Source organism: Eumetopias jubatus, unplaced genomic scaffold, assembly GCF_037043125.1.
Source record: "Eumetopias jubatus isolate StellerSeaLion01/CBP00866 unplaced genomic scaffold, mEumJub1_p1.0 scaffold_4, whole genome shotgun sequence".
Lineage (NCBI taxonomy): Eukaryota > Metazoa > Chordata > Mammalia > Carnivora > Otariidae > Eumetopias > Eumetopias jubatus.
Window position 1 is genome coordinate 2886876 of NW_028274810.1, and position 14746 is coordinate 2901621.

General features: G+C 37.2%; 1 protein-coding gene across 2 annotated transcripts in view; it reads left to right on the top strand.

Annotated features, from left to right (window-relative positions):
* GOLPH3L (golgi phosphoprotein 3 like) overlaps positions 1-14746 on the top strand; it is a 40180-nt gene that overhangs the window by 15045 nt on the left and 10389 nt on the right. For both annotated transcript variants that reach the window (XM_088022283.1, XM_088022284.1), the window contains exon 3: positions 13189-13320. In XM_088022283.1, coding sequence (XP_087878409.1) covers positions 13189-13320 — 132 coding nt within the window. The remainder of the gene's footprint in view (positions 1-13188; positions 13321-14746) is intronic.

Sequence of the window (14746 nt, forward strand, 5' to 3'; positions counted from 1 at the left end):
CGGAGCAGGGAGCCCAGTGTGGGGCTCGATCCCAGGACCCTGGGATCATGACCCAGGCTGAAGGCAGACACCTAATGACTGAGCCACCTAGGCTCCCCCAAGCAGACATTTTTTATAACTGGTTTGTTTGAATCCAGAGCCAAACAAGGTCCACATACACATAGCTTTATGTTTTTCAAAAGCTCTTTTTTTAACCTTAGTGGGGCCTTTTAGTGAACAGTATTTTGTGACAAAAGCAATATTCAATTTAACCTCAATTACCCTTTTGTGTAAAATTCAAATAACATTACACTTACTACCTTTCTAACAAAATGGAATCAATATTCTAGTTGTGCTATTTTTTTTAAGATTTTATTTATTTATTTGAGAGAGAGAATGAGAGAGAGAGCATGAGAGGGGAGAGGGCCAGAGGGAGAAGCAGACTCCCTGCCGAGCAGGGAGCCCGATGAGGGACTTGATCCCAGGACTCCAGGATCATGACCTGAGCCGAAGGCAGTCGCTTAACCAACTGAGCCACTGAGGCGCCCCGCTATTTTTTTTTCTATTTTTTTTTTTAAGATTTTATACTTATTTTTAGAGAGAAAGCAGGGGGAGGGTAGAAGGAGAGAGAATCTCAAGCAGACTCCATGCTGAGTGTGGAGCCAGCCTGGGGCTTGATCGCAGGACCCTGAGATCATTACCTGAGCTGAAATCAAGAGTTAGATGCTTAACCTGACTGAACCACCCAGGCGTCCCTCATATTGCTATTTTAAAAGTAAAATGTAGTAAATATAGTTTTACTTAAATTTAGCATAAGAAAAAGAAAATGGCGCCTGGGTGGCTCAGTTTGTTAAGCGACTGCCTTCAGCTCAGGTCATGATCCTGGAGTCCCGGGATCGAGTCCTGCATCGGGCTTCCTGCTCAGCAGGGAGTCTGCTTCTCCCTCTGACCCTCTTCCCTCTCGTGCTCTCTATCTCTCATTCTTTCTCTCTCAAATAAATAAATAAATAAATAAATCTTTAAAAAAAAAAGAAAAAGAAAATGAAGTGAAACTGATGGAATTATTGAACTTCAAACATTTCTTTATTATAAGAAGTATCTCCTAAAACACTACTTTCTAAGCTTAAGAAAGATTATTAAGAGGTTGGGGTCATTTTTTTCTAACTAAATGTTTCAATATTGGACAGTATCCAGCTGACTTCTTGCTATAAAAAATAAAAGTTAATATATCTCCTATACTTTCTCCCATCTTTATTCCTTTACTTCCCAATTTTTAAATTATAAATTTATATGGTTATTTTTAATTGAAATATAATTGACATATAACATTAGTTTCAAGTACACAACATATGATTCAATATTTGTATACATTGTGAAATGATCTCTATGGTAAGTCTAGTTAACATCCATTACCACACAGTTACAAATTTTTTTTTCTTGTGATGAGAACTCTCAGCAACTTTCAAATATATGGTACGGTATTATCAACTATAGTCATCATGCTGAGCATTACATCTCCAAGACTTACTTATTTTATAACTGGAAATTTGTGCCTTTTAACAGCCCCCTCACTCCCTACCCCTGCCAATCCCTGGTTTGTTTCAGTTCCACATATAAGTGAGATTACACAGTATTTCTCTTTGTCTTATTTTACTTTATTTATGAAAATATTTGTACATGTCAGATCCTGAGTTAAATATTTTATATATGTAATTTAATTCTCACAATAGCACTATGAAGTCAGTATTATCTCTATAAAATATCTCTATAAAATAAAGTAAGTGTTAAGTAGGGTACCTGGGTGGCTAAGTCAGTTGAGCATCTGACTCTTGATTTTGGCTCAGGTCATAATCTCAGGGTCGTGAGATAGAGCCCCAAGTCAGTCTCCACACTGGGCATGGAGTCTGCTTAAGATTCTCTTGCTCCCTCTTCCTCTGCCCCTCTGGCCCTCCCCTCCCTTTCTTCCCCTCTCTTAAAAAAAAATATATATATATATATAGATAGATAGATAGATAGATAGATATATGTATGTATGTATATATGTAAATATATACTTATATGTATGTATATATCTCTCTATATGTATACAGGCCCAGTCAGTTAAGCGGCTGACCCTTGGTTTTGGCTCAGATCATAATATCAGGGTCATGAGATCCAGCCCCACTTCGGGCTCCATGCTCAGTGCAGAGTCTGCTTGAGTTTCTCTCTCCCTCCCTCTCTGTCTCTCCCCCACCCAATGTGTGCATGCTCTCTATCTCTCTCAAAATAAATAAGTCTTTAAAACTATATATATATGTATTAAACAATTGGTAGAACTTGAAGACTTACTGAATATAAAATTAAGGAATTCTTATTAATTTTTAAAAAATTCTTATTTTTTGGTGTGATATTAGTATTACAGTTTTGTTTTTTTTAAACCTTCCTGCCTTGGGGAAAGTACGGTAATATTTTATAGATGATATGTTAACTTCGATTTGTACTGAAATAATCTGGTGAGCAGGGAGAGTTATAGAAGAGAGATGATTATACTGGTAGCTGTTAAAAGCTAGATGATGGATATATAGAGGTCTCTCCACTTTGTGTGTGTTGGGAACATTAAGCCAAAAATGTTAAAAAGAAAGAAAAATGACATTTTCTTAACTGTATGATTCCATTTTACACAATATCCTATTGACTCCCTATTATGAAAGATGATGAAATTACCACTCTCACAGTTTGTTCTACCTCTATTCCCCAATGTTTTATGAAAACTTGTAATATATACATTTTGTCGTTTCATAATTCACACAAAGCTGTTCTTTGAAGGAAAGCTCCAAAATTGAAGTTGGGGAAGAAGCGTATGGGAAAATTAGTGGTTAGGAGAGAAGAAATGTATATTGTATGTATAAAGAAAAATCTGGTTTTACATAAGATAATAGGATGATGAAATTTCTGAGTCATTTTAATTTTTTATAATTTTTTTCTTTCCAAATTTTCTAAAATATATCTGTACTACTTTTTAATCAGGGAGAAAGCTGTTTGAAAACAAAGTGAATCTGTATTTACTTAAGTTTTTCTCTTCTGAGATTTGATGCCGTAATTGCCTTAAAGTGTTTCTAAATCTATTTTAAATTATTTGAGAGTTATAGGGAAATAGATTTAGAGCTACATATGTGTTTTCAGATTTTTACTCCCTTTTCTCAACTATTTTCTTTTCTCTTTGGATAGTGTGTAGCACTATCCTTTTTTCTCATAAGTAGCAAAGTGTGGGAAAAGAAAGGCATGTAAGTTACCGGTTTTGATGCTATAATCACTTTTAAAATTTTTAGAGTAAAAAATTAAGCATATTTTTGTTGGCAATGAGACTTAAAGCTTATGTAGGAATATACAAAGATTACCAGTTGCTTTCCTTTATTTTGAATTTCTTTTTCACTGATAAGGCATTATCATGGTTTTTTTTCCTGAACTTTTGATAATAGCTTTATCTTAAGAAAAACCTCAACTGGTGTTGAGAAAATTAATAAACTGATCATTATGACTAGCTTTTATATTTCACCCAACTTCCTGAATAAGCCTGAAAGGATATAATCTTCATGAAGTTGATTGAGAAATTTTGTCCATTTGTTTAGGTTAATAGTCCATCCTTAGTCATGCCGAAATCATGTGTTAAACCGGAATAACATCCAGGTCACAGTTCCTCATTCCCCATTATGATTAAGCAGAGTGAGTTTTTTACTGCTTAATCTCTTTTATGAAATGTCACTATTGGCTATGTGGACATAGAAATATTAACTGGAGTTAGAATGAATCACATTACTTTATAAAAGAGGAATTTAATTCAAATCTTGGAAGCTAATATTTCAGTAGAGCACTTTAAAGAAAAACAGTACATTTACTATTTTTTTAAAATAATTTTTAGAGGAAAAAAATTAGTTTTGCTTGTATAATTTTCTGATAATTCTTTTTTTTCTGGTAATTCTTGACATCCCCTAGAGATCATTACACAGACATTGGGCATATAGAAAAGGCTTTAAGAAGACACAGTAAGGGGACGCCTGGGTGGCTTAATTGGTTAAGCATCTGCCTTTGGCTCAGGTCATGATCCCAGGGTGCTGGGACTGAGTCTCGCAACAGGCTCCTTGCTCCTGCTTCTTCCTCTGCCTGTTGGCTCCCCCTGCTTGTGCGCTGGCTCTCTCTCTGACAAATAAAATCTTAAAAAAAAAAAAAAAGACACAGTAAGATTCCTTTTCTCGTGGAAGGTGAAGCAGTTTTAATATTGAATCTTCAGATTTGGAGAGAGGGAAAGATTTTTTTCTGAGATTTTTCCCAATAAAAATGATATTTTCTCAGTGTATGTAACTTGGAAAAATTAGAAAACCATTTTTTAAAGCAGCCTCATTTTTTAAAGTAAGGTATTTTACGTAATTGTGATAATCTTGAATATACAATTTGGCTGTTTTTCATTAAACTTTATCACAAGATTTTTCTTTTTTTGTTTTCTCTCTCTTTTTTTAAATTTTATTTTTAAATAATCTCTACACCCAACATTGGGTGCGAATTTACCGCCCCAAGATCAAGAGTCGCATGTTCCACCAGCTGAGCCAGCCAGGTGCCCCATCATAAGAATTTTTCTAACATTTTTTAAAACTCCTTGTTAGCATAGTTTTTAATGATGCTTTAAATTTCTTTGTTTTCTGTCCTTTTTATCCCAAGCAGGCAACTTTAAAATCTTTAACTTTCAGAGTTGTTTTAAGGCGTGTCTTTAAGGAAGTTTGAATAAAGAATACTTGACTAGACGGAAATTCAACATAAAATGTTGACTGTCTGAATTTATTGAAGTCTGATTGCCTGGGGTGCCTGGCTGGCTCAGTCTGTTAAGCATCTGTGTTCGGCTCAGATCATGATCTTGGGGTCCTGGAATCAAGCCCCACATCGGGTTCCCCACTCAGCGGGGAGTCTGCTTCTCCCTCTGCCCCTCCCCCTGCTTGTGCTTTCTCTCTCTCTCTCTCAAATAAAATCTTAAAAAAAAAAGACATCTCATTGCCCTACCTTTTATAAAAACAAAATGACATTATCAAAAGTGTAAATATGTGGGGCACCTGGATGGCGCAGTATGTTAAGCATCCGACTCTTGGTTTCAGCTCAGGTTGTGATCTTGGGATCCTGGGATGGAGCCCCAAGTCAGACTCCTGGCTCAGCGGGGAGTCTGCTTAGGACATTCTCTCCCTCTCCTTCTGTCCCTCCGCCCCCCACCACCCCCCACTACCATGCCCGTGGGTGCGCTCTCTCTCTCTCTCTCAAATAAATAACTCTTTTTTAAAAAATGTAACTATGTATAATCTTTGACCCCAAAATTTCTTCTAGGAAGAACACACAATGAGTATTTCTTCATAGCATTTTTTTTTGTAATGACAAAATTTTAAGCAAATGTACACCAGTAACGTCTTGAATAGATAAATTATAGTACATCTATAGTGCAATACTACGTAGCCATTACGATGAATGAGGTAGATCTCTATAACTCATGCGGGAAGATAGCCAAAATAATGGTTAAGTGAAAAAGTTGCCACTCAATATGATCTTGTTTCTGTAAATAATAATAATAAAGATAGAATATGTAGATAAAATCTAGAAAATACACACTAGACTTATCCCCTCTGGATAAACTTTCACTTTGTAAGTTATCTATTTCTATAATATCTTTTTTCCTTTTTTTTTTTTACAGTCATTTATTACACTTCTAATTAAGACAGAAAAAAGTCCGGGGCGCCTGGGTGCCTCAGTTGGTTAAGCGACTGCCTTTGGCTCAGGTCATAATCCTGGAGTCCTGGGATCGAGTCCCGTATCGGGCTCCCCGCTCAGCGGGGAGTCTGCTTCTCCCTCTGACCCTCTTCCCTCTTGTGCTCTCTGTCTCTCATTCTCTCTCTCAAATAAATAAATAAAATCTTTAAAAAAAAAAAAAGACAAGTCCACTATTCAAAGATCTCATTCTGCCAAGCCTTCAAGATTCTCTGTTGGTCATGAGGCAATGTGCGATTCCATTTGTTTTAGTAGATCCTAAAATTTTCCTCTTTCTCTTTTCCCTCGTGTGTGTAGCCTTTGATAACTACATTTAATGACTGAATGGTGAACCTTATTTTTTTTAACTATCTTTTTTTTTTTTTAAGATTTTATTTATGTATTTGCCAGAGACAGAGACAGCGGGAGCAGGAACACAAGCAGGGAGAGTGGGAGGGGGAGAAGCAGGCTTCCCCGGTGAGCAGGGAACCTAATGCAGGGAGCCTGATGCGGGGCTCGATCCTTGGACCTGGGATCATGACCTGAGCCCTTAACGACTGAGCCACCCAGGTGCCCTGAATGGTGAACTTTAGTATGCATGTGCTAGATCATCCTGCATAGTAAAGTATTGGCCCTTTAACAAAGAATCTTTACTATAGATGGTTTGAGAATTCACCAGTACAGCTGGATATATTTATTTAGAAGAATATGGACCTTAGAATTATAACTATTTCCTTAAACTCCACGTGTATTTTTAAGCTTTTTTCTGTTATGATGCTTGACTCATAAAAAGAAAGTTTAAAAAAACTCATTTGGGTAGTTTTACATTAGGTGCTATGATGGGAATGATATTAAAAAACAATTTCTACATCCTGCTATCCATTGTTTCTTTATTTACGGTGCTTCTCATTTACAGTTCTGTTGACAATCTGACATCACTGTTACTGTAACAGAAGTTACGTGGTCAAGAAGAAATGAAAAAACAAATTAGTTTCCTCTAATTGCTTTAATACTGGCAGATGTGTTTGCACACCTGTTGAGATTTATAAAATCACCAAGATTATATAAAAGTTACGCCTAAATAAATTATGTGTCCTGAAGAAAGTTTAACCTTAATTAGGCAGCTGAGTTGCATAAACCCAAGGATTAATCTTTAAAAAAGCCTGCTCCCTCCTTAAAGAGGCAGGTGGTGGATGGAACTGATCCCAGCTTTGAATCTAAGATCAGGCCCACAGGAAGTGTGGATAGGTTTAGGGATGTATATGGTTCAAACTGAGCTTTTGCCAGGTTAACGTATTTACTTTCAATCATAAATTTATGCTGTGAAGAAACATTGAGAAATACTATGTATTAGTCCAATACTCTTTCCTTAAGAAATTTATAGTCTACTGAGGACAGCTGATTACAGTGTGATAAATGATAAGGGGTAAGTGTATATAGGCACACCCAGGTGAAGAGCCTAACCTTGAGGGTGGAGTAGAAGGAAAGACGTTGTTAGAGAAGGTACATGGGAGATACGATCCCTGTACACAATCCTTAAGAACAAGGGGGAATTGGGGAAAGAAGGGTACTGGTTCTTCTGGACAGAGAGAACAATGTGTACAAAGGCCAGTAGGCAAAAATGATACATTGAGAGTACTTAAAATAGTTCTGGGGGCGCCTGGCTGGTTCAGTCTGAGAAGCATGCAGCTCTTGATCTCGGGGTTGTGAGTCTGAGCCTCACATTGGGTTTTAGATATTACTAATAAAATAAATTTAAAAATCTTTATTAAAAAAAGGGGGGGTGTCTGGGTGGCTCAGTCGTTAAGCGTCTGCCTCCGGCTCAGGTCGTGATCCCAGGGTCCTGGGATCGAGCCCCTTGGTCTCCCTGCTCCGCGGGAAGCCTGCCTCTCCCTCTCCCACTCCCCCTGCTTGTGTTCCCTCTCTCGCTGTGTCTTTGTCAAATAAATAAATAAAATCTTTATTTAAAAAAAATAAACTTAAAAAAAAATTGTTCTGGAAAGCTGAGCATAGTGTTCTAGGGGAAAGAGGCCAGGGAGAGACCAGTGAGTAGCCTCTTGGCTCGAGTGTTAGACTAAGGAATTTAGACTTGACTGGGAGGAGCATTTCAAAGATTTTTAAGTAGAGGGGAAGAGAGTTACATCATTAGATCTGAGCATAAAGATCATCCTGGCTGTAATGAGAAAACTGGAATTAGAAGACCTCTATCTCTGGCAGTATAGTGGTCAGATATTAAGTCTTGAATAAACAATTTCTAAAGTACTGTTGGGCCTTTGGAAATTAAGAAATCTTCAGGGTCCCCAAACAAACACCAAACTTAAAATCCTAGAGGTGAGCAATAAACAAACATGAAAACCAGATTGCTCTGGGACAAATTATCAAATCAGTCCTGAGATCCAGGAATTGGACACTCAGGAATAAACCTGAGTTGAGAAAAAATGGGGAAGCTAGGTTTAAATGTGGTCCCAGTTGAGGGCACCTAGCTGGCTCAGTCAGTGGAACATGCAACTCTTGATCTTGGGGTTGTGAGTTTGAGCCCCTCGTTGGGTGTAGAGATTACTCAAAATCTTTTAAAAAAATAAATGTGATCCCAGTTGTGTGGCAGTCCCCCAGTCCCCTCATGCCTGACTCTCAGCAGAAGCAAATACAGATCTTCCTCTCTGAAAGAAGACATCTTTAATTGAGGCCTTCAGGATCTCACAGATTCACAACAAAATTGGGCCACTTCTTAATCAAATATTAAACATACAAAGAATCAAATACCCATGAGAAAGATTCAGCAGAAATCACAAAGATTCATGGACCTCACATATTAAAATGATCAGACAACATAAAATATCTATGACATTTTAAATGAAAGAATCACAAAATGAACAACAAAAAGAAATCACAAATGACCAAGCAAATGTGAAAAATAACAACATAGAACTTTTAGAAATGAAAAAATCAAAGTTGAAATCAAAATTTCATGGTTGGTTTAGCATATTAGATACAGATGGAGAGAATAAATCAGAAACCAGACATGAAATAAGTCTTCAGAAAGCAGTTTAGAGACAAAGGAAATGGAAAATATAAAAGAGATTAAAAGACATGGGGGTTAGAATAAGGAAGATTGACGTCCCAGAAGGAAAAAATAAAGAAAATGGAGGAGAGCTAAAATTCTTAGAGATAAAAAGTGAGAATTTTTGAAAAGTAAGAAATGGACCTACAGATACAAGAAGCATATGCCAAAAAGGAAAAGTAAATTCACACACAGTCATGCCATAGTCAAACTACAAAGCACCAAGAAAGATCTTAAGGGACCTAAGAAAAAAGACAAATCACCTACACAATCAATAAGAATGATACATTTCTCACTGCAACAATGGATGCTGAAAGAGGAGGGCTTAATATCTTCAGTGTGATATGAGAAAACTATCAACCTAGAATGTTATGTCCAGAGAAACTATCTTTAAAAAACAATGTTGAGATAAAGACCTTTCAGATAAAATAATTTGCCTCCAAAAGACTTTCACTTAAGGAAATTCTGCTTTAGGAAAAAGGAAAATAGTATCAGAAAGGAGGTCTAAGATGCAGGTAGGAATGGTGAGCAGACGTTGGTAAGCATCTGAGTAAATCTAAACAAGTGCCACCTGTATAAAATAATAATGCTAAGGCAAATAATAATGTCTAATATGTGAGGTAAAAAAAAGATAAAATATTGGTCAACTAGAAGAGTGGTTAAATATTGATTCATTTTTAAATAATTAAATTTTGTATTAATTTTATTTTATTTTTTAAAGATTATTTATTTATTTGACAGACACAGCGAGAGAGGGAATACAAGCAGGGGGAGTGGGAGAGGGAGAAGCAGGCTCCCCACGGAGCAGGGAGCCCGATGCGGGGCTCGATCCCAGGGCCCTGGGATCATGACCTGAGCCGAAGGCAGATGCTTAATGACTGAGCCACCCAGGCGCCCTGTATTAATTTTAAATTAACTGTCATGCATGTTAAAATTTCGAGGATAACTTTCCTAAAGTAAAGAAATTGCATAACTTCTAAACCAATAAAGAGGAAGAGTGGAATTTTAAAAAATTTTTTTAAATTCTTTGCCACTATTTAGCTTTGTAACTAACCCCCGTCATGTCACAGAACCGCCATTAGTTTCCTCACATTTAAAATATGGATAGTAGTACCTCCCTTATATGGTTGTTGTGAATATGTGATCAGATAGTGCATGCAAAAAAGCTGAACACAAATCTACATAGTAAGTATCCAATAAATATTAGACATTACTACTATTAATAGTGATTTATGGAGTACGTGACTGGCACAGTTGGTGGAGCATGAGGTCCTTGATCTTGGGGTCATGAGTTCAAGCTCCACATTCGGCATGGAGCTTGTTTTTAAAAAATTAAAAATTAAATAAGTAAATTTTTAAAAATGTTTTAAATAGTGATTTATATAGTGACCATTAAAGGTGGTACTTTAAAGCCATGCTAGAACTTCCCTGCCAACATCTCGTCCAGCTTCTCTTCCATGAGAGTGAGTGCTACACCCAAAGATGGCTAGAGTGTTGAACAGTTCTAATAACTCTGACGGGTCATCTTGTGTTAATCGTAACTCCTTGCCCAGAACCTTCAGAATTCAGTATTGCCTTTCAGTAAATAGTGTTAGACTAAGGAATTAGTCTAAGTCAGAATAGTAATTATTAGTAATAATTACTATTCTAAGTAACTAACTAACTAACTAATAAGTTACTAAGTAACTTATTAGTAATAAGTCAGAACATCAAGACTTTCCACAGCCTGGCCCCAACCAACTTGATCTCACGTCCTTGAGTTGGATCTCTAAACATATTTGATGTCTCTTTCCTTTATACTTTTGCTTAGAATGCCCTTTTGAAAAATAGTAGAATTTGGGTGATTTTCTGCAAAACCCTCCCTTTTCTGAAAAATTCAACCTAGTCTCCAAACTCCAGTTCAAGTCCCATAAAAGTTTTTGACTATTCCAAAAATGATTTATAATTTGAAAAACTATCATCTAAACCAAACTTAAGCGTAGTCATTTTTGCCTGTCTTCTGCTGCTTTTTCAATTGAGCTTTTACTTAAAATTTATATTATCACAGCATTTTCCTCACATTTGCGTGGTATTTCCAGTTAGATTTTTTGTTCCTTAAGACAGTGGGTATTTCTTTTACATCTTTGTATAGCTCCTAGGGAAGGGAAACTAATATTTAAGTGCCTACTATATGCCAAGCACTCTACTAAATGCCTTCTTATATGTAACATCTAACTTATTCCTCACAGCAAACTTAGAAAGATAGATATTAGTGTCCCTGTTTTACAGCTGAGGACATTGCACTTGAAAATGGTTAAATAACATACCCAAGGCACTTAACTAGTCAGTGGCAGAGCTGGGTTTCTACCACACCACCCATCAAAATAGCTTGCAAATAAAACATGTCTTGGAGGAGTAAAAGGCTCAAATGGTTTATACATTTTTCTACTTATTTATATTCTACTCTGAAATTTAGGGTGTCATGGAAACATTTCCAAGAAGCCAAAATTCTTTTCAAAAATTAAAATTTGACATGCCAGTTATCAACTAACAGCTGAAACATAGGAATTCACAAAGAGCTGGATGTCAGACAGAAAACCTTATTTAGGGGGTTTAGATTAAGGGGATTAGAGAGAGATTCTGTTCTCTTATTCTATGCTTTGAGTTCATGTACTATGACAGGAAATGAATCACAACAAAGTGAACCATCCTTAAGGTGCTTGCTGCAGGTCCATAACCCTTTCAGAACATTCTTTCTCAACGAGAGGTCTGGTGATACCAATTCTTGCAATTCCAAATGAAGAGGGCAGAAGTGTGTTTTCATGGAACTATCATCTCCTGTGGTTCCCAGTTAAGACTTAAATTAAGGAAGTCCATAGCATGAGGAATGTTCCTGATGTTAGCTGTCCTCAGGTTATCTATAAATCTCTTTTCATCATGTACATCTCAAATCCTATCTTCTCCCATATTCTTTTCTTGGATCCCACAACACTGTTTCAGTGTGTATAATTCTCTGCTGTACTGGAGTCTCTAAATCACACATTCTTTGTGATCACTCACAAACTCTTCATAATGGCCACTGGGAATACAAAATTGGATATAACAGCCCAATACTCCCAAGATGTCAATAGGCAAGGATATAGAGAGGCAGAGATTGGTTGTATTTTTAAAATTCCCTTTTCTTGTTTAAATGTTCCTTTTGAAATATCTTTAAAATTTCAAATACCTCTCGGCAGTATTATTCATTCAAGTGTTCTTCACCTCCAATCTCTGGTCCCAGAATACCCTTTGGCAAAATTATTGTGATGACTAAACAGAAAACTGATGCTATTGCTTCTGCCACCATCTTCAAATCCAAAAGACGGTCTTCATAATGTATGGAGACTTCTGTTTCATGTGTTGGAGTGATACTCCTCACAGATCAGAAAAACTGGACCGAGAAAGCTCAAGTTTGAAAGTTACCTAAAGAGTGTCCTTGGAGGGGAATTGTAACCAGGCATGTTGACTGTTTTCATTATTGACATTGGACTAAATCTCAGGAGCTTGAATGGTGGAGATGTTATTTCGCAGAGAAGCTCAGGATGGTGTGATTGCAAGGCTTCATTTCAGTTCTTCCATAAGTATAAATATAGTGTACTTATTTATAATTTTCACTTATTACAGGGTAAATTTAAAATTGATTGATAAAAAAAATTACCTTTTTCCAGATTTCAAAAAGCACAGAAATTTGTGAAGGATAGTATTTTTACTTCTTAAATGCTTTTTTTCCCCTCCTAATTCTACTTCCCAACATTATCTACTGTTAATGGAGTTCTGTGTGTATCCTTTTGGGGTATATTGATGAACAAATTGTTATGCTAGTAGTCTTTTGGACCCATATATTAGCTACAAATTTTCTAGGTGGTTACATGCTTTATATAGAAATTATTTTTAATTTCTCTGGCTAATTTATTGAAAATAGTCCTAGTATTTCCACCTTATTGGAATTAAGTATATCCAAAATTTATATTCTGAGTCAAAAGTGGAAATTTTCCCTAACCAGTACAAACATTACATTTCAGTGTTTTAATCTTTGAAAACGTGGTATTACCAAAAAAAAATGGCTTTTCTTCTCTTACTGTTCATCTTCATATGTCCTTAAACCTTACTAGTCACTTGTTATTTCATTTTCTTCTGTGTTTTCTTTTTCATTTCCCTCAGAATATTAGTGTTTTTGTTACTGATTTCTAAAAGGTCTTTTATGACTAAGGATGTTAACCATTTGCCATGCATTGCAAAAGAAATACCATGTGTTCTCACCACCATTTTACTGTGATGTTTTACTTTTTGGTTGTACAGAAGTTGTGTATTCAAATATAATAATGTTCTGCTTTAAAAAAAAATTTTTTTCTCTTCTCTTTTGCCTTCTCTAGGGTTACACATCTTTCTGGAATGACTGCATATCATCTGGCCTGCGAGGGGGTATCCTGATAGAGCTGGCGATGCGGGGTCGAATCTATCTGGAACCCCCCACGATGCGTAAGAAGCGACTACTGGACAGAAAGGTACAGCACCTCTGTGGACATCCTCCTAACTTATGAAAGGGCAGATATCAATGGTCCATTCTGGAGGAATGGGAAGTTTGTTGTTTTTTTTGGGGGGGTGCTTTAACTCATGACCCTGAGATCAAGACCTGAGCTAATATCAAGAGTCAGATGCTTAACCAACTGAGCCACCCAGGTGCCCCTGGGGGGAATGGGAAGATCTGAGTAGTGAGACAAGATAAATATCACTGACTTAGTTATTCCATTGTCTAACAGTTTTAATTAACCTATAGCAGAGGGAGAAATTCAAATATCCATCATCTAAAGAGCTTTAAGAAGGTTATGGTTTTGTCTTTTTTATGCAGAAAAATCACTTTAGGATGCTGTTATTACTCCCTCTATATAACTATAACATTATGAAATAGAGTGTTATATAGGAGGGGGGCAAACACATGCATCAGGTGAGTCTTTGTTTAACTCTAGTCATGCTCAGATAACCATTAGATTTTTCTCTTTCCATTTATAGCAAGTCGGGTCCACCATATGAGCTATACTCCTGTCTCCATTTTTTACTACTTATTTTTTCCACTCATAACTTCACTGTCATACTCAGAACTCTACCAAAACTACATTCTTTAGGTATCACCAGCAGGCTCTGTGCCCAATGTAGGGCTTGAACTCAACCCTGAGATCAAGAGTCACATGTTCTGAGCACCTGGGTGGCTCAGTCGGTTAAGTGTCTGCCTTTGGCTCAGGTCATGATCCTGGGGTCCTGGGATGGAGCCCCACGTCAGGCTTCCTGCTCATCCGGAGCCTGCTTCTGCCTCTCCTTCTGCCATTCCCCCTGCTTATGCTCGCTCACGCTCTCTCTCTCTCTCTTTGTGTCAAATAAATAAATAAAATATTTTTAAAAGGGGGGGTGCCTTGGTGGCTCAGTCATTAAGTGTCTTCCTTCTGCTCAGGTCATGATCTCAGGGTCCTGGGATGGAGTCCCACATCTGGCTCCCTACTCAGCAGGAAGCCTGCTTCTCCCTCTCCCACTCCCCCTGCTTATGTTCCCTCCCTCCCTATGTCTCTGTCAAATAAATAAAATCTTAAAAAGGGGAGGGCACCTGGGTGGCTTAGTTGTTAAGCGTCTGCCTTCTGCTCAGGTCATGATCCTGGGGTCCTGGGATCGAGCCCTGCATCGGGTTCCCTGCTCAGCCAGAAGCGTACTTCTCCCTCTCTGTAACCCTCCACCCCACTCGTGCTCTCTCGCTATCCCTTCTCTCAAATAAATAAATAAAATCTTAAAAAAAAAAAAAAGACACATGCTCTATCAACTGAGCCAGCCAGGTACTCCATCACCACCCTCTCTTTTGTCTTTATTTTTCTCTTTTAAGCTATATGTGGCCTTTGACATTTTTGACCACCTCCTCCTACTTGAAATTTTCTCCATTCTTGGCCT